The 19,511-nt window shown below is 35.3% G+C and overlaps 2 protein-coding genes across 15 annotated transcripts in view; both read left to right on the top strand.

Moving 5' to 3' along the window:
- spag9a (sperm associated antigen 9a) overlaps nt 1-13,449 on the top strand; it is a 31,201-nt gene extending 17,752 nt beyond the window's left edge. For 4 of the 8 annotated variants that reach the window (XM_058768496.1, XM_058768495.1, XM_058768501.1 and 1 more), the window contains 18 exons: nt 311-367; nt 456-611; nt 980-1,109; nt 1,829-1,918; nt 2,061-2,213; nt 2,547-2,718; nt 5,832-6,053; nt 6,839-7,022; nt 7,107-7,229; nt 8,474-8,554; nt 8,770-8,837; nt 8,926-9,074; nt 9,183-9,354; nt 10,442-10,555; nt 10,706-10,738; nt 11,078-11,254; nt 11,420-11,527; nt 12,900-13,449. In XM_058768496.1, coding sequence (XP_058624479.1) covers nt 311-367; nt 456-611; nt 980-1,109; nt 1,829-1,918; nt 2,061-2,213; nt 2,547-2,718; nt 5,832-6,053; nt 6,839-7,022; nt 7,107-7,229; nt 8,474-8,554; nt 8,770-8,837; nt 8,926-9,074; nt 9,183-9,354; nt 10,442-10,555; nt 10,706-10,738; nt 11,078-11,254; nt 11,420-11,527; nt 12,900-13,033 — 2,323 coding nt within the window. In that variant the 3' untranslated portion in view covers nt 13,034-13,449. Of the gene's footprint in view, nt 1-310; nt 368-455; nt 612-979; nt 1,110-1,828; nt 1,919-2,060; nt 2,214-2,546; nt 2,719-5,831; nt 6,054-6,838; nt 7,023-7,106; nt 7,230-8,473; nt 8,555-8,769; nt 8,838-8,925; nt 9,075-9,182; nt 9,355-10,441; nt 10,556-10,705; nt 10,739-11,074; nt 11,255-11,419; nt 11,528-12,899 lie in introns of all 8 variants that reach the window. The other 4 variants (XM_058768502.1, XM_058768499.1, XM_058768503.1 and 1 more) reach the window with 2 other exon arrangements.
- Nucleotides 13,450-17,099: 3,650 nt separating this feature from the next.
- Nucleotides 17,100-19,511, top strand: part of tob1a (transducer of ERBB2, 1a) — a 61,203-nt gene continuing 58,791 nt past the window's right edge. For 2 of the 7 annotated variants that reach the window (XR_009269791.1, XR_009269790.1), the window contains exons 1-2: nt 17,122-17,281; nt 19,031-19,093. The gene's annotated coding sequence lies outside the window, so the exon portion shown is untranslated. Of the gene's footprint in view, nt 17,282-19,030; nt 19,094-19,511 lie in introns of all 7 variants that reach the window. The other 5 variants (XR_009269789.1, XR_009269788.1, XR_009269787.1 and 2 more) reach the window with 5 other exon arrangements.

Genomic DNA, 19,511 nt, shown 5'->3' with positions numbered 1-19,511 from the left:
TAATTTCAGATGGTTATGAGCTTTATTATTTCATTTTATCAATAGGTCCAGAATTACAATATAATTGTTAGTGCAGCAGCCAAGCAAATCACATTTTTAATGACGATGTTACTGTTTGTTTATTTCTGCTGTCTTCAGTGTCTGATCAGACCATAGTTTTTCACGCTCAGCTTGAGCTCTGTTATCAAACTAATTATCCAAGAAAGTAGGCCAGTATTTCTGGCTCTTGAAGAAAAACCCTACGCCGCCACATGGAGACTGTCTGCTTGCTCTCGGCTCTCCTACAGTGATGTGTCTTGTTTTTCCACAGAGCTTCAAGGGAAAACTCTGAAGTTGCAGAGAAGAAGAGGTCAAGCATCAGGCAATTGTAAGACCTCATCTCAACTGCTAGTCACACAGATCACAAATGTGAGCTCGGGCTCTTCACACCTGTCTTTGCCTGTGTCCTGTTTCAGCTTCAGTCGCCTGTTCAGTTCCTCAACGTCCAGCAACACAGCGAGAGGTTTACCGTCCAACGTCAAGTACAACCCACCCAGCATCATGAAAAAGAGCAACACCTTCTCCCAGTTCCCAAGAGAAAAGTCCAAAGCGTTCGACTTCCTCAAAGAAGAGTAACTCTTCTATTTAACCTTGTCAAACATACAAACAAGTTTTTAAGTCAAATAAAATTCAGGATGCAATGTGCATTATTGGCAAACCAATACAGCAACAAAGATGAATCCGAAACTGATTAATATTTAGATGAAATGCATGTATTTGTGTCAAGTATTATATAACTAGTTGCATTTTATAATGTGCATTTAGCGTTGTATTTTCACATGCAGTGTTTTGGTATCAAGACCCACCAGTTGAAAGCAATGTAAATCTAGAATATGAAGAAATTCTTGTCTGGCGTCACACAGCACACCAACGTGTTAATTAACATTACATAATTCATCATGTGTCCCCTCTTCAATTTTTTCTTGACTTTTTCCATCAGGGTGGACTCGAGTGGTTCTCTGTCCCGCCGGGAGCAGAAGCGCGCTCAATACGAGCATGTGAAAGCCCACGTGCAGAAGGAGGATGGCAGGGTTACAGCACATGGCTGGAGCCTCCCTGGAAAATACAAGGCAATGCAATATTTTATTTTATTTTACTGTTTATTTTATTTTATCCAGAATTATAATATATTTATTAGTACGGCAGCCAAGCAAATCACAATGCTGTTGTGCGCATATGATTATACATAATACTAAATAATTTTATTTTATTTTATTTTATTTTATAGGTTCAGTATTATGTATTTATTAGTACAGCAGGCAGCTAAGCAAATCACAGTGCTACTGTTGTATTTTTTTTTTTTCTTAATTTCTACCATCTTTTTTTTTTTTTTTTTTTTATGTTCAGTTTGAGCTCTGTTCTCAAACTAATTGTCCAAGAAAGTAGGCCAGTTTTTCTGGCTAGGTTACAAAACAAGAACCACAAACCTTTTATTTTATTGTTTTATTATTTACACATTTTCTACTTACATTTTTGTAAAATATCTCTAATTGTCCTGTAACATTTTATTTTTTTTATTTTTCTTTGTTTGTTTTATTTTATTAATTCCACATTTTCTACTGATCTTTTTTGTAAAATATCTATAATTGTACTGTAATCTATTCTTTTTGAAAAACAGTGTAACATTTTATTTATTTTGGTTTTATTTTATTGTACTTTTGTTTGTTTTATTTTTGTGTTACATTTTATTTTCTTTATTCCAGATTTTCAAATTGTACAATTATCTTGCACTTAAGAACTATTTGTAACATTGCAACATTATATTTTGTGTTATACATGTTCTTTTTAGGTTGCTAATGGTGGCCATGCAGAGAACAAAATAAACCTACCTGTTCCTGTGTGTCTCAGGCCACTGGAGCAGAAAGATGCTTCTATGAAGGTGAAGAAAGATGATTGAAATCAACTGTTTTGCTGCAATACTTCAGTAGTTCTGTTTGTTAAGAAAATAGGAAATACATTTATGAAGTCTCAGTCGATATGACTTCAGGCTGTTGATATTTCTCCTGATGTCCTCTGTGCAGCTCCTGTGTGCAGCTGGAGTGAACCTGTCAGGTGGACGCTCATGTGAGGGAAGCTCTGGCGTCTCTGGTGAAGAGTCTGCAGTGGAGACAGACGCCTCCAAACAGAGGAAAGGCTCCCAGAACAGCCTAGATCAGCTGGAGCAGGAACCTAAGGTTAACCTAATAAATTTCATTTACATATAGAAGCCATATACATACAGAAAAGGCACAGACCTATAAATTAGAGAGTGTGCAAAATTGTCATAAGAACTACAGAAAGACTGGTTTTGATGTGAGAAATCTCGACTAACATTGTAAGTGGACTTTCACAAAACAAAAAGCTAAAAAAGTGGTCGTTTAAACTAGGTATTTAGGCTTGGATTCTCATTGCGATTGTATAAAAATGTATCAGACCCACATAAAAGACACGCGTACCTCTAAAAACATTCATATGCAGCGTTGACAGTGTTGGTTGTTCATGCAGTGATATTGTGTGTGTGTCAACAGGAGCAGGAGCGGGAGCAGACGGTGCATGTGGAGATGTCCAGTCGCGTTTGGATCTGTACGAGCACCCACTCCTCCACAAAGGTGATGATCATGGATGTGACGCGGCCTGACGACCTGCTGGACAGCTTCTACGTCTGTAACTCATGTGTGCTGTGCATCGCCAGCGTACCAGGTCAGAAATGTACACCTCTCGTAACAGTAATCGCTCACTTCATCTCTGTCATGTTTCTTTCAGTCATGGGCATAAATAGTTTATCATTACATCTCGATAAACTAAGACAAAATGCAGTTCTTATGCAAAATGTTAAAATGCTGCTAAGACATCCAGGCAAAAAGAACAGAGACCACACTTTGATTTCAATAGAAATAGTTACTCTGTTTTAATCTTTACTAGAACCAACTCAAACCAAACTAGTTTTACTAGTGAGTAAAAAGTCTCTTTGCATTGACTTTGTATGTTGAAATATGGCTCAAAACTCATTTTAGTTAACTTTTTTAGTAAACCAATCAATAAAAAAAGTACTATTTTTATTGTAACCTTTAAAATTAAGACTTTTTATAATATATTTGACTAATTAATAATTAAAACAAATGTATTACTATTGTAATAATTTGTTGTACTGAAAACAATAATATTAATTATATGAATAATTTCATTTACTACAATAGTAAAATTACAATGCTAATATTTTTGTTTCTTTATTTCTTCACTTCCCAGCATAAAAATCATCTTTCTGGCAGAAAACTGCAAAATAAAAGTAAAAAGTAAAATAATGTTTAGTTGTCCACAGGTTTATAAACATTTCTCATTTCAATATCTGGTGAAATACTGTAACCTTGTCTCAAGAAAAACATGGTACATTCTGTAAATGTGAAAATAAAGTAAACCTGGTGCACATTGTGCTCCCAGAAGATTAATTGCAGCTGTACATTGTACTAAAACCCCCTTCAAAATTTCAAGAAAAATCACTAGATAATCTAAAACCTGTTGTTTAATATTTAATTTGGAACATGTTCATTGTAGATCATTGTTAATGATTCTGTGACAAATGGCACTAGATAGCGCTTTAGACTGAGACACCAGAGATACTTAAAACTAGTGCCGCCAATCGATTAATCACAGTCATGGACGATTAATCGCAAATTTAAAATGCTAGGATTTACCTGTAAATGTGTTGAAATAAAGAAATGCATGCCGAACTAGTTTAAGGAAACAGAACCTTTCACACCTCCGCCAGGTATGAGACATAATCCTTATTATTCTTTTGTTTTTATTCAGCCATTATCAGCCTTTATACTGGCAATAAAACGTTTACCAAGCCACATCGCTTCAATCCCAGTATACATTTACCCAACTGTACTGGAGGCGAGGAGCTTCAGTAGAACATCAGTGAACTGTGGTCAGATGAGATGTTGTCAGGCCATATGTCAGTAAAAACGCATCTTCCTGTCCTGTCAGCTGTTATACTGTGCTCTTAGCGCATGCTCTTCAAGTGCACGCACAAATGTGCCTGTGTTGTGCCAAATTCTGACCCCTGCCAGATTATTACCCCCCCATAGTATTGGTAGGTTTAGGGTTAGGTGTGGGGGAGGGGTTAGGATTAGGCAATCAGATTTCAACGAGAGGGGTAATAATTTGGTAGAGGGTCGAAAATGGGAACAACACTGCGCTGTGTTAGGCTATATTAAAGCGCCGTATCATATTCAAACCCAAATGAAATTACGAGTAGGCTGTGCAATGTCGTAGTTATGTCATGAAGTCACAAAAAAGGCGATTAAAGCTGCCTTAAAACTGTGCGTGCAAGTATTTATTTTTTATGAATCACATGTAAAGCAGTGTTAGATCTGCATCTAGTTCAGCAATGTCAGTTTTTAAAGTAGCAGCCAAAATAACCTAATAACCAGTGACGTCTGCTAATCAAAGAACAAAAGAAAAAAGAGGAAATCACTAACTAATGTAGTTTTAATCTTTATCTCTATTTAATTTAGAATGTAGTGTTTGATAACTTTATTAAATTAGGCTATATTTTTCATAAGTAATTTTATTTATGTAAAGATTGTTTTAAGTTCACTTAAATTAGAAGTTTTTTAAAGTCTAATAAATGTTAAATTGATAGCTCTCAATTATACTGTAATGTTGAATAGCTAGTCAATGGTTAAATAGTAGGAAAAAAATTCATAGAGACATCAGTTGGTATTGATACTTGCCTTCAGTCATAATAAAAGATGGCATTAAAGAAATATTAAAAATATACTATCTATATGTTGTTTCTACATTAATTTGAAGATTGAATGTGAAATTATTGCAATATAATGGTATAATTAAATACTTTAATGTTAGGTGGGATTAATCGCGATTAATTTCAGAAAAAATTTGCGATTTTAATTAGTTTTTTTTTTTTTAATCGATTGACAGCACTATTATGAAAATATCCAAATCTCAAGAAAATCACATACAAATATCCTATCGTAATCGTGTGTTTATTATCTAATATAATCTGTAGTGGCTGTTGTAATGTTTATTTCTGCTGTGTAAAGCCTTAACATGTGTGCTCTGCTGAAACTCACGTTGTTTGATGTTACCGCCTCTCCGTTCTTAAGTTGCCAGGGATACATTCCAAGTATAATACGCATTAGTAAAAGGATCTGTTTAAATTTTTATTTGTCTATATACACTTTGGGCGGCTGCGGTACATTATAAAAGTAGCCCAAAAAAACACAACCCACGGCTCTGTAATTTTTCCCGCGACTGCATTTTCAAAATAGCCCACTTGTACGGAAAACCGCGACCCTGGCAACACTGGTTCGCTGTAGCCTCATCATACAATGATAGATAACCTTCCGCGCTGCGATGACGGGAAGAAGTTGGGGTCAAACCTTATCAAACGATTAATTTGCGTTAAAAAAATATTAAAGCGTTAAATTTTTTTAGATTAATCACATGCGTTAACACGTTAACGTTGACAGCCCTACTTAAAACATCATATTTTTGTTTCGCTTGAAATTGAAATTATCAAGCTGAATTTCTGTAAGTGCTTATGTTTTGTTGCTTGCAATTTTTCAGACATTTGAAAGGAAATATAGTAAATGTTTGCAGTGGCAAATCCAATAGCATCTGTAAATGTACACTTGCCTTTGTAGTCACACGTTGGGGTTGGGCGTCTTGGTATCAAATGGAAATGGAGAAATACTTCACATCATTAATGCAATTCACTTTTAGGAAACTAATGACAATGGCATTAAATATAAATGATCCCAGTAATGTCGTTGTATTGTGATTTCCAGGAGTCTTGGAGACAGACTATCCTGCAGGGGAGGAGATTCCTCAGGACCTGGAGGCGGGGCCAGACGCTTTATTGGCCAGCAGCAGCTCTCAGGGCAGTGAGGGTGCGTTGAGTGACGTGTCAGCGGTGGGCTGCAGTGTTGAAGAGTCCAGCACAGGATCTCAGACGGGCAGCACAGGGGCCAACGAGCAGTCAGCAGAACAGAGTCCTGCTAGAGGAAGTGGTAAGAACTGTCTTAAAGATCAGTGAGGTCTTGTAATTTTGACAACTCTTTATAGAAGCAATAGTCCAGAATTTAGTTTGGATGAGCTGTTTGAAGTTTAACTTCTGATAGGTGAAATAATTGTCAGAAAGATTGAATTTGAATGAAATGGAACAGTTTACTGCACCTTTAGACAAAATCTAAAAAAAAAAAAAGGGTTGCATATGCTTTTGTTGAGTATCATATTTAAAACATCAGGCTTTGGCTCAACTAGTAATATATAGTGAGAATATGGATATCATACTTGAGTAGAAAAAAAAAAAGCAATATATGCAATCTGTGCAGTTGCTGATATTTATATGGCCAAAAAGTAAGATGAATTTCTGTAATATACATCAATGAGATTTTTATAACAGAATACTACTACTTACATAAAATGCATGTAAATATCAGTTGTCACTATTTATCTTTCAATAATATGTCTAAGTAAGAAAATATTTAAATGCTTAGTTTTATGTTCAAAGCTCTATAGTTTTTATTGTGGGGCAAAACATATAATGAATAAAATGCAATACAATAATGAATGAGAGTTAAACAAATTAACATCCCTCAAAAGCTTTTCACAGCAAAAAGACACATGAACCACAACCTGAAGATGGATGCTCTCAGAATGATGCTAAAAGGCCTTTTACTTGTCAAGTTTTGGTCATGTTGATAACTTAAAGGCTCTTGAAATTTGCTTATCAAATATGATACAGCAGGCTTTATAGGGTTAAAAGTAAACGTGACAGAAGTCTCTGTCGTAGATCTCTCCAGAGCTCCCAGTGAAGATGGGCTCCCTGCAGCCGAGGAAGCTATGGAGGCCACAGAGGAAGAGCAGGAGAGCCCGGGACAGGACACCAGTCAGCCAGGAATGTACACGGAGCACGTGTTTACAGACCCACTGGGAACAGAGTCTTCTGGGACTTCAACAGGCAACGATAACCAGAGGTGAGCCGGGCACAGTGTCTTTATCACTGCTGATTTATATCCAGATGTGGATGGGAACTCATCCTTGGTTGGGTTCCTTGTCAGGGAGTCCGATCAGGACAGGGATGATATGGCCTCAGCAGGTGGAAAGACGAATATGGCAAAAGAAGAGATCCAGAGGATGAGCAGTGCGCTGCCCACCATGTGGCTGGGGGCTCAGAACGGCTGGTGAGATGCACGCACACAAATACACAAACATAAAACAGCATCTGGCCACACGTGCCATATAAGTGCGTTTCCTTTATGGCAACAGACTTTGTTAAACACCATAATTTATGAACGGATTTTTTTAAAATATATATTTGCCATACTGTCTTTCGATCTCAGTTTGACAACCTGTTTCCTGGAGTATTTTTGTCCACCTGAAGTTTGTGGTCAAATAGAGCTCTATGATTTCCATGATGCAGAAAACTATGATAGAATTGCGGAATTCACTCATCAAAATGGAATTTACTGTGTAACTCAGAATCTCACAGAATACAGCAAATAAAAAATGTAGAGCTGCACAATTAATCAAATTTAAATTGCGATATAAACTAGTCTCTGACTTCATTTAAATATGCAGCCTGCCTGTTCTGTGTATCTCTGTGAGAATGAGCAGCACGGTTTCATCGAGACCTGCTCTGAGAGTCAAAATTTCATTTTGATTATTGTCAAATACACACAGAAACTGAAAGGTCTTCACTACAATCTGCCAAATTAAGAGCTTGATTAAAACTTGAAGAAACTGACGTAAATATTATAACACTTTTTTTTTTTTAACAGTAAAATGTACTTCTCAATTTTAACAACAACAATAATAATAATAATAATAATAAAACAATTCATTAAAATGTTTTTTTTTTAAAAGAACATTTTATTTTACCAAAAATATTTCTGAATTTTATTTGACAATAAGTCAATAAAGAAATGTATAAATAAATCCAATGTTCAGCTGTAAACCAATTGTTTTACTTTCAGTTGATTACATTTTAAATGTATTTTTATGAAGTTTTATGAATTCATGATTTATAATTTATTCCACTGTTTTGTATTAAATCTATTAAATCATTAAACACAGAATCTAGAAAATGTCAGCAGACAACACAATTTGGGAAAAACTAAATGAACATTAATACAGATATCATAAGGTGCTGTATATATTAAATTGTTAGTTTTATAAATTCAGTTAATCAGACATGCTTTTTTTGGATGCTTGGAAATGAATTAATCATTAAACCAGAATCCAGATTAATAAAGTCAGCTGAACAATCAACATGTGCCAAATTAAATGTAGTGTACTTTGACCAAGATCTACAGTATAGCGACTGCACAGCTAAAATGTTACATGTTAAAAGTACACTCTATCATAACATCAGTGTTTTGCAATCTGAGAGTTTAACTTTTCTCTTTTGCAAATGTCTTTCATGTAGTTTATATGTGCACTCATCTGTCGCTCGATGGAGGAAGTGTCTTCATGCTGTCAAGCTCAAGGATTCCATCTTGAACATTGTGTAAGTTGAAACTCAAGAATACAGTGTAACTTTTGAAATATTGTGTTTTTTATATATATATATTTGAGTGGGATTTCAGTTTATGCGGCCAGATGATATAGCAACTTGTTAAAGTTGCTATATTTTTATTCAATTGCAATATTCAGTTCAAATCAAAAGAAAACTCTGCAGCAAACATGAGTTCTAGTGATCTTTACCATTATTTCTCTACACAGACATGTGAAAGGCCGTGTTTTGGTGGCTCTGGCTGACGGTACACTGGCCATCTTTCACAGAGGTCTTGGTAAGACGCTGTCAGTTTGCTAATAATTCAGATACTCCTCTCAATTTGACTTTTAGTTGTTAAAACCATCCTCGTTCTGCTTTTACAGACAGCCAGTGGGATTTAACCAACTACCACCTCTTGGACCTCGGCCGGCCGCATCACTCAATCCGCTGCATGACCGTCGTGCATGATAAAGTGTGGTGCGGCTACAGAAACAAGATCTATGTGATTCAGCCCAAAGCAATGAAAATAGAGGTTCGTAATTATGTCTTAGTCTTCACTGTGTTCATTTTTGCATTTTGAGAGTTGTGTTGAATGCAGGATACTTTACAGTGTGTTGTGATTTTTCTCTGCGTGAAACAGAAGTCTTTTGACGCCCACCCGCGTAAGGAGAGTCAGGTGCGTCAGCTGGCCTGGGTGGGTGACGGTATCTGGGTGTCCATCCGGCTAGACTCCACCCTCCGCCTCTTCCACGCTCACACCTTCCAGCATCTCCAGGACGTGGACATTGAACCTTATGTCAGCAAAATGTTAGGTGAGAATACTGTGAATATATGTTTTTACTAGTGCTGTCAAACAAAATAAAATATTTTGTTTACATAATATATATGTGTGTACTGTGTATATTTATTATGTGTATGTAAATACACACACATGCATGTGTATATATTTAAGAAAAATGTTACATTTATATATTAAATATATTTATATATGATATAATTTATATGAATATAAATATATACACGTAAATACATGTAAATATTAAAAAGAAAAAAAATATATATATACTGTATGTGTGTGTATTTGTATATACATATTAAATATACACAGTACTGTACACACACAAATATTATGCAAACAGAAACTTTTATTTTGGATGCGATTAATCGTTTGACAGCACAAATTTTTAGGTTCATGGGGACCACCTCTCATATTATATTATATTATTAATTATCCTGTAGAGTAAATTCTCTATAATTGCACAGATCTGAGAGGGAATTTGTGCGATTTAGATGGTTAGTTTACAAAAAATTTGTTCACCCTTATGTCACATACTTCCTTCTGTACAAGATGTATACTGCTGTTCAAAATTTTGGGGTCGGTAAGATTTAAAAAAAAAAAATTCATCTGCATTTATTTGATATAAAACATCAATATTGTGAAACATTATTACAATTTAACATAACTGTCTATTTCTATTTTAATATATGTTAAAATGTAATGTATTTCTGTGATGCAAAGCTGAATTTCCAGCATCATTTCTTCAGTGTCACATGATCCTTCAGAAATCAGTCTAATATACTGATTTGCTGTTTAAGAAACATCTATAATTATTATCAGTGTTGAAAACGGCTTAAAACATTTTTTGGAAACCTTTCAGGAATCTTTGATGAATAGAAATCTTTTGTTACATTATAAATGCCTTTACTGCCATTTTTATCAAATTAATGTATCCTCACTAAATCAAAGTATTAATTTCTTTAAAAAAAAATGCTACTGAGCCCAAACCTTTGAATGTTGGTGTATGTCGACAAAACACGAAAATAACAAGATTTGAACTTTTTTATATTACGCTTTTGAATAAATAAACAATTGAATGCACTTCCTCGTGTCTTTAACAGGAACGGGAAAACTGGGCTTCTCTTTTGTGAGGATCACGGCTCTAATGGTTTCCTGTAACCGGCTGTGGGTGGGAACAGGAAATGGTGTCATCATCTCCATCCCTTTATCAGACTGTAAGCCAATATCACACACACACACACACACGGTGCACATTAGTACTTGATATAGAAGGCAGCATTAGTTTCAGTCTCTTTGGCCACTTCTCTCTGTTTTTCTCCTCCAGTTTTCCTTATTCTTGTCTTTCTCGTCTCCTGTGTCTGTAGCTGTAGGTCAGTGTGGATATCTAGGTCAGAGGGGTGAGTGGGAAACACAGTTGACAGCAGGCTTATTCTGAGACTGTCTTGCTTTGCTTCTTTGCTGCATCTTGCTCAGCTTGGTTCAATATGTCATCTGCAAGCTCTTAGTTCCTCTCAGATCTTCCGCTCTCTTGACTGTTTTTCCATCTTTCTGGGCTGAGCAACAGTGAATCTGCATCTAGCCAAAATTTGCTTTAATTCTTTAATGTTAATGAGTGTCTCCCAGTAATTTCGCAAATTGAATTTGACAGGCATTTGCTCTGCGAGAGACAGTGTCTTTGGTGCTCTATTAAATGCTTGAGACACTTGTGGTTAAACATCTTTTTCTTTCCCCAGCAGCTCATAAGACTGTAGGAGCGATCGCCTGCCGTCCAGGTGGCGCGGTGCGAGTGTATGGCGATGACACTGTGGATTGTGCGGTGACGGGCTCGTACGTACCGTACTGCTCCATGGCACACGCTCAGCTCTGCTTCCACGGCCACAGAGACGCTGTTAAATTCTTCGCTACTGTTCCAGGTAAGACATAGTAACACAGTGCCTCGGTATTGATTGGGAAGCCTCGTGATTGATGAAGTCAGCATCGTGAAAGGTCCGGTTTAGTGCATTATGGCATCTGGTGGTGTTTGATATAATGACTGGTGAAGTGCAAATCCGTGCTAATGTGTTAACGTTGTGCTTCAGGTCAGGTTATTGTGCCCGGAGCTGAAGGTTTGACTGAGAACTCAGACTCAGACGGCAAGAGCATGCTCATCATGAGCGGAGGAGAGGGATACATCGACTTTAGGATCGGTAAGAGCTTCAGTAGGAAATCTCTCTAGCATCGGTTCATGAGCAGCAGATGGTATTTCTGCAGGTTACATAATGTAAACATGTAAATGTGCACATCCTGCAGTTCATTCATAAAGGGCTCATGTCACATTCATATTCAAAATGACAGTAAAAACTAATATTGTGAAATATTATTAGAATTTAAAATAACTGTTTAATGTTTTAATATATGTTGAAATATAATTTTTTCCTGTGACGCAAAGCTGAATTTTCAGCATAATTTTTTCAGTCTTCAGCGTCACATGATCCTTTAGAAATCATAATAATATACTGATTTACTGCTTAAGAAACATTTCTAAGGCTGCAAAACGATGAATTGCATTCAAAATAAAAGTTTGTTTACATACTATGTGTGTGTGTACTGTGTATATTTATTATGCGTTTATTAAATACACACATACATGTATATATTAAGGAAAATATTTATATTTATATATAATATAAATTATATACAAGTATAAATATATATACATACACACATGTATATATTTAAAAAAATATTTGTATTTACGTGTATATATACATAATAAATATGCACAGTACACTCACTTATAGTATGTAAACAAACATAACATTTCTTATTATTGTTGAAAACAGTTGTGTTCCTTGATGAGGTTTTGTTGAATGCATGTTTTCTTTTTATTTCAGGATTATTTGTTGAATAGAAATCTTTAAAAAAACAGCATTTGTTTGAAATAGAAATCTTTTGTAAGACTATAAATGTCTTTACTGTAGTATTAATTTCTTTGAAAAAATATTTTGAAAACTTTTGAACGGTGGTGTGTCATTGTGAACTTGTCTGAATGTAAAAAAGGCTGTTAATAGAAATATAAGGCAGTTAAATTACATTGTGTATGAAACTAGATTTTTAAAAATATCTGTAGGTTTGCATTTGAACCCGAAGTAGAGATTTACATGGGTCATGTTCAGTGTTTAAAAGGGTGAAAAATGGAAAATGATCACTAAAAAACCTAAATTAAAACTGAATGGGTCTTCATATAAATGGATGGAAAAAATAGACCAACAAGACATCAAAGGAACACCATTTCTGTTCTTAATATTTGTCAGTGTTCACGATTCATGTGTAAAATGAATGCAGATAATGGGACGAATGCTTGTTGTCAGTATCTTTAATCAAAGCTTTTAATGGACTTTTCTGCTGATGCATTTAAGGTTGCATCTATGGGGGAAAATAATATTAACCAATAATATTGCAGACATACCTTTAAAAACATTATTAATTTAGTTCTCTAGTTTTTAAATTGAAACTACACAAAGCTACAGAAAATGTCTACTGAGAGGATATAATAACGGCTCTCTTTTTCTCTCTCAGGTGATGAGGATGGTGGTTTGGGTCGAGATGAAGATGATGAATCAGCTGAACCCACTTTGAAGCTGCAGTCGGCTCCTGCCAAACCCGAGCGCAGTTATGTTATAGTCTGGCAGGTTGCTTTAGGCAGTGACTAATAAATCACTGCTGCAGGTTCAACGGAGAACTCTAGATCAACCCACACGGGCTTATGATTTTACAACATGCTACTCTTCTTATTAATACAGATATTATTGTTATTATTATTAATAGTGTTGTTCTTACCTACATCACAATGAGTTCTAATATTTGTGACTAGATGTTTATTTAATTTTACTGTTTTATATAAATCTGGCATTGACAGAAAATAGATAAGTGTTGAAATGAAGGAACAAAACATTGACTTGAAGCCGTCCTCAACTATATTGCAATTATATGAAAATCCTGTGCTAAATGTTTTAAAGAAATAAATGAAGATTTGCTAAAATATACTCATCCTCAGGCTAACCAAGATGTAGATGAGTTTGTTTCTTCATCAGAACAGATTTGGTGAAATGTAGTGTTACATCACTTGTTCACTAATAGATCCTCTGCAGTGAATGGGTGCCGTCAGAATGAGAGTCCAAACAGATGATAAAAGGGAAAAAGAAATAAATCCATCATTAAGTAGTTTTAACTTCAAACCATTTCTTCTGGTCAAAATACAAGACCTAATATCCATATTGTCTTCAAAATGTTATCATGGATTATGGACCCGTATTTTGGTCAGAAGCAACAGTTTAAAGTTAAAAACGACTTGCATGATAGATTTATTTTTTACAAACATGCATCTTCACAAGACGGTGGTGTGGATCACTGGTGGATTATTCTGTTGTTTTTATCAGCTGTTTGGACTCTCATTCTGATGGCACCCATTCACTGCAGAGGAACCATTAGTGAGCGAGTGATATAATAATACATTTCTCCAAATCTGTTCTGATGAAGAACTGACCCCAGGGTGAGTAAATTTTCAGCAAATTTTCATTTTTGGGTGAACTACCCCTTTAACAGTTTACATTACAACATTACTTTAGGGAAATGTTTTTTCTTTATGTTAGCTGCTTGAGATGATTTTTGTGTTTTTGTTCTTCACAGAACTGATCAGAGGTTTCTCTGTGCACTATGGCAGTGGTAGCATTGTGTAGTTCATGTATATAGAAACTCAGAGAGCTATTTTTGCTATCTGTACGGCGTAGATCTCGTGAGCGGTGTCTCAGCACCTTACGGCATGGTGTTGTGCGTCTGTACGCGTGTATTTTGGCGCTTGCATGAGTCCTGTATCATTCCTATGAGCCCCGGAGCTCTAGTAATTCGGGCTTCCCTCACGCTAGAGCTTGCTGGCACTTTAAAGACAGTACCGATCGTACGTTAGACAAAGTTAATTTCTGGAAAGAACAACATGCGGTAGTGTTTATAGCAGTTGAGATGATCCGCCCTTTTACCAAAGGATGAAACGTAGAACAAATAAATACTAAACAGCCTAGTTGTCCAATATTTTGCATTGCCAAGGCTTTTCGATGTTCTGTGATTCTCTTGAATGGACAGAAACGGACTAAATAATGTTAATGAAAAAAAAATTGACAGGGATTGTATAATAAATGATTTGTATTTCTTGTATCAGATTTAAGTTTTGTTTGCTTCAGCACTAAGCATCTCAGATAATTAATGTCGGTTTTGTCTGTATTGTATGTCCCAGGCTTGGGTTCGAGTGTGTTGAGTTTTCTAATTCTAATCAGAGTTTTGCGCTCCTTTTGTATCTGGTCTGTACGACACTTTTATTGTACCTTGATGTCTGCAACGTGATATTTGACTTTTTATGTGTAAATGGGGAAATGGGTAGGGTTTGGGTGCATTCGGTCTCTGTTTCTTTCCAATTCTGACACATAAAGGGAATCTTTATATCATTGTCGTTGCCATTCCAAGTATTTATTTTCGTAATGAACTTTGCGGTTCCGAATGTAACTTTTTACATGTTTGTGAACAAGGACGATATTGTTTTGTTTTACATCAGACACCTTTAAGAAGCAATGTTTTCATGTCGAAGGAACTGACTAATAATGTTGACAGTATTAGACCACATAACCTCCATGGGTCATTCGGAAATACACGTTTATTGTATTAAGCTATGCATGTTTTTTTAAAAGTACACTGCAGTTTGTTCGTTCAACTTTGTTTATCGCCACCTTTTTGGGTGGTTGTGTGTGTGAGTGAGTGTGTGTGTGTGCAGACGATTGAGAAATATTGCCGGATGTGAGTGTGTGTTGTCGCTGTTTCCCTTAAATCTTACTGGACTGGCTGTGTGTGTGTGGCACAGCTTGTCATTACTGTGTTTTTCTTGTCAAAAGTTTGCTAAAACTGCATCATAGCCTTATTTTTAAACTCTATTAAACTCAATTTCATGGGGAACTCACCTTCTGTCTTCATTTTATTCTCTGTTCATATGTTCACGTTGTGATGTCTCATTCACAAACTGGTTTGTCTTTTTAATGATCGATTCAAAGCATTTCTGTAGTTTTTCCTGTTACGCATTACATTCATTTCATGTCCCAAATTAAACGTCTCAAAATGTTCAGGGAAATATTAAACTCACAATTTTTGAAGTTGAAAATTAGTTCATTTTTATAGTTCGATTCTAAACTAGATCATTTTTAAAAAATAAATAAGTAAATATATAAAGTAAATTAAATGATTAAAACAATGTTTTTTTGTAATAATGATATTAATATTGTTTAATCTGGTAATTATTTCATAGACTTTTCTATATTGTCAGTATTCACTAAGATCCTGTTCATATGGAGGACTAGGAGTGATACTGTAAAAAATAGAAAACAAAATGGAAATAAATGTATTTTAAATTTTAAACTGTTTATTTAATTAATGTTTTAAATGTAGGCCTAGTTAAGTAAAATATTGAACAGTATACATATTTAAAATGATTTTTTTTGTTGCATTTAATTTCACTTCCATGTCAATATCTTGTTATATTTTTTTAACAAAAAGACAAAAGCCAGTTTCTCAATGACATCCTCCTCCAGTAAGTGACATAATTTTGGAGGGAAATCAACAGTACAAACACCTGTAAGTGTTGGCAATAGCTCGGATTAGTTTTGTGGTATTAGTTTCCATCTAAAACATCAGTCCTGGTTGATATATATTTATCGAAATATATACTTTCTGCTGACACCCTCAGGTATCTAAACCATCAGTATTGTGGGGCCTATATGCGCTTCAGAGTAATAAATTAATTTCGATGTTTGACTTTAATCAAATATATTTCGTTTGGCATTACATATTTGGTACTGTTTGCGTCGCTGATCGTCCAGCAGGTGGCAGCGCTGCTCTGTTCCCACAGGCCCAGAGAAACACGTGCTGATGGGAACAGAGAGAGATCGACATAAACAGAGCTGCAGCGCTTACATAAGAGAGCCAGATGCTCTCAGAGGCTCTTCTCTGTGTGTGTGTGTGTGTGTGTGTGTGTTTGTCTGATCAACTACCCACTCACACACTTAGAGGACAGAATCCCACACCTCCGTCATTTTTTTGTTATTGTGATTATATTTTAGCTGTGTTCATTTTAATATCGTTTGCAAACTCATCAAAATACCGTTTTGAACATGTAAAACTGTTTTTTTTTTTTTTTTTTTGTTAAACAATTAACAATGTTGCATATTTAACATAGTATATGATTATGGCAATCATTCAGGTCTTAGTTTTACCATCTGGTCACTTTTTTTTTTTGCAAGAATTTACAATATTTGATTTCATAATGTCTCCAGGCCTTTCAGCAGCTACACAGTTATTTAACATCTTTCAGATTCTTAAGCTCAAGGTTAGAAAGTACCGAGTGTGTACGCGAGTATTATAATCTTTTAATATGATTTAGACCGTGTTAAGACGTCGCACGCTTCAAATGTACACCAAGTACACACAGTCCTTGTGAAAAAAAGTAGGCCTACACTTTTAGCATACAAATAAAAAGGCACTTATTACCAGAGGCGTGATGCGCATTGGGGGTACGTGCCCCCTCAGATAAGTGGATTTTGAATGCAGCTTCTAAAAGACAAAAAAAAAAAAATTTTGCCGAATAATATTGTTTACATATATATTTAATATGATCACACTGGTGTAATTAGAACGTTCAATGCGGCACATCATCAGATTCTAAATTTAAATCTGCGTTCCTGCTTTGGCTGGAGGCACGTGTTTTACAGCGCAATCACACACGTTTCTGTTGAGTTGATGAATGCAATAGCCAATCAGAGGCGTCCAGATGAGTCATCGCTGAAACCGGTGTATTGTTCATTGAGCGCGCGCTCGCTGACTGAATACTGCTCTCCGGCGAATTCTCTCATCAGAAAAGTGCAGATGTGAGTAAGAGATTAATTTCACAATGTAAACAGCTTCAGTTATTATAATGGGAGATTTTGAGAGTGCTTGTAGGCTGAAGTCACTGGTAGCACTTTACAAGGTGGTTTCATTTGTTAAAGTGCCCCTATTATGGGTAATGAAAGGTTCATATTTTGGTTTTGCGAATCCCCAACAACAGGTTGGCATGCATGCAAGGTCAAAAAAACACTTTCATCGTCTTATAATATGCATTTTATTTTTTACCTTACTTGCTCAAGGACTCCCAAACTATTCGCTCAACGATTAATTTTTCCAAACCCCTCTTTTGCTTAACCCTAATCTGTGGTGATTGGTCGATTTCATTTTCATTTCATCATGCCTGTAATACCTGAAACAGCTATTTTTCCCGCTCCAAAAGCGGCAAAGAATTAATTTGCATTTTCATTCAGACCAACGAGAAAAGACCAACAAGTATGCTAATGTTTCATGTTTCATGTTGATGTCAACTTAAACGACTCGTTTCAATGATTCAGAGTCGACTTTCTTTTGAGAGACAATAACTTTACACAAGGTGCACTTTCAGCTTTAAAACTTTGCAGGATGTTTTCATTCACTTAGAGCTTGTATTACACACTGCATGAAAGGTCATTTTCAAAAATCCATAACAGAGGCACTTTAACATTAGTTAACTGAAACTTCTACAGCATTCATTAATCTTAGTTATCTTAATTTATTATGAATTCATTTAAATCAAAGGTTGTACTGTATGTTAACATTAGTTAATGCAGTGTGAACTAACATGAACAATAAGTATTTTTATTAACTTATATTAACAAAGGTTAATTAATGCTGTGTAATGTATATTGCTCATCATAGTTTGTTCATGTTAACTAATGCATTAACTAATGTTAACAAATGAGACTTTATTGAAAGGTGTTACTAGTATACTTTAAAATAATGTATTTGAATGTAATAAATGACTTTATTGCATGTTAATTGCAATTAAATGAGCATGTATTATGGTTTAATACAGTTAGTTGAACGTAAGAGTGCTTTTTGACCCACTTAAGTAGGATTTAAATACATCTTCAAATGTAATTTCATAATTATATCTATCGTCTTTGAAATATGGTTAAAGTTTACTGCCAGTTTAACTACAGTTCAAATTAAATCAAGTATTTTATTTGTGCTTTATTGTCTTAGTCAGCATATCAAAGCAAGCATGCATCTTTTAAGCATGTCAAAAGATCGTTAAAACAATTATTTAATGTGTACTTACAAAATGCACTTTTTAAAAGTGTACTTAAGTGTGTCAAGAAATGTAATAATAAAAGTGGACTCTCTTTAAGTACACTTAAGTGGCCTTTTATTTTGTTAAAATTATATTATCTGCTTTTTAAAAATATGCTTTTAAGATTTGAAGTAAGTACATGTCCAGTACAATTAAGCACACTTCTCTTTCACAAGGGTTTGAGTAAGTCCTGCTACAGAGCATGTAGTATTATGTCAAATGAGTAGGACATGGGTCAAAGAGCAGCGCTAACATGGCCAGCATCCAGGCAAATGTCAGGGTTTCCCTGCAGCTGAACCAGGAATTATGAATCACAGGAGCTGTACGAGTGCGACAAACAGTGCATGTAAAGTTTAGGATCATGAGGGCTATGAGGGGACGTCCTTCCCCTGCTCAACGCAGGCCGTTCCCTCAGGAAAGCCATCTAAACATAGAAGCGCCGCTACTGACCATGTGCTTTTGTGTGCTGTATATTTAGGTGAGGTGTTAGCGTGTCTGGCCAGGATTGCGAGCACGAGTGTGAGGGAGAAGAGTGTGAAAGGTTTGTTCATTGCATTGGTATCTCTATATTTATACACACATATAACAGCTCAAGTGTCGTCCAGTGCTTTGTTTATCATCGCTTGCACGGCTGTCTATTTGTTGCCCATATTCTTACTGGAGAAATATTTAAAGGGATAGTTCACCCAAAAATTTTAATTCTGTCTACTTGTTCCAAACCTGTTGACGGTAGCCATCGAATTTCAATGGGAATTCATTGGCTACCGTTAACTGTTTATTTACAAACATTCTACAAAATATCTTATTTTGTGCTCAACAGTAGAAACACATACAGGTTTGGAACAACTTGAGGGTGAGTAAATTTTAAAAAGATTTTTTTATTTTTGGGTGTATACTGTCACTTTAACAACATCATTATATTTATTTTAACAAATTTTATTTTAAGGCACCACCTAAAA

The sequence above is a fragment of the Onychostoma macrolepis genome, chromosome 03 (assembly GCF_012432095.1).
Source record: "Onychostoma macrolepis isolate SWU-2019 chromosome 03, ASM1243209v1, whole genome shotgun sequence".
NCBI classification, from domain to species: Eukaryota; Metazoa; Chordata; class Actinopteri; order Cypriniformes; family Cyprinidae; genus Onychostoma; species Onychostoma macrolepis.
This window is presented reverse-complemented; position numbering and strand designations above follow the sequence as displayed.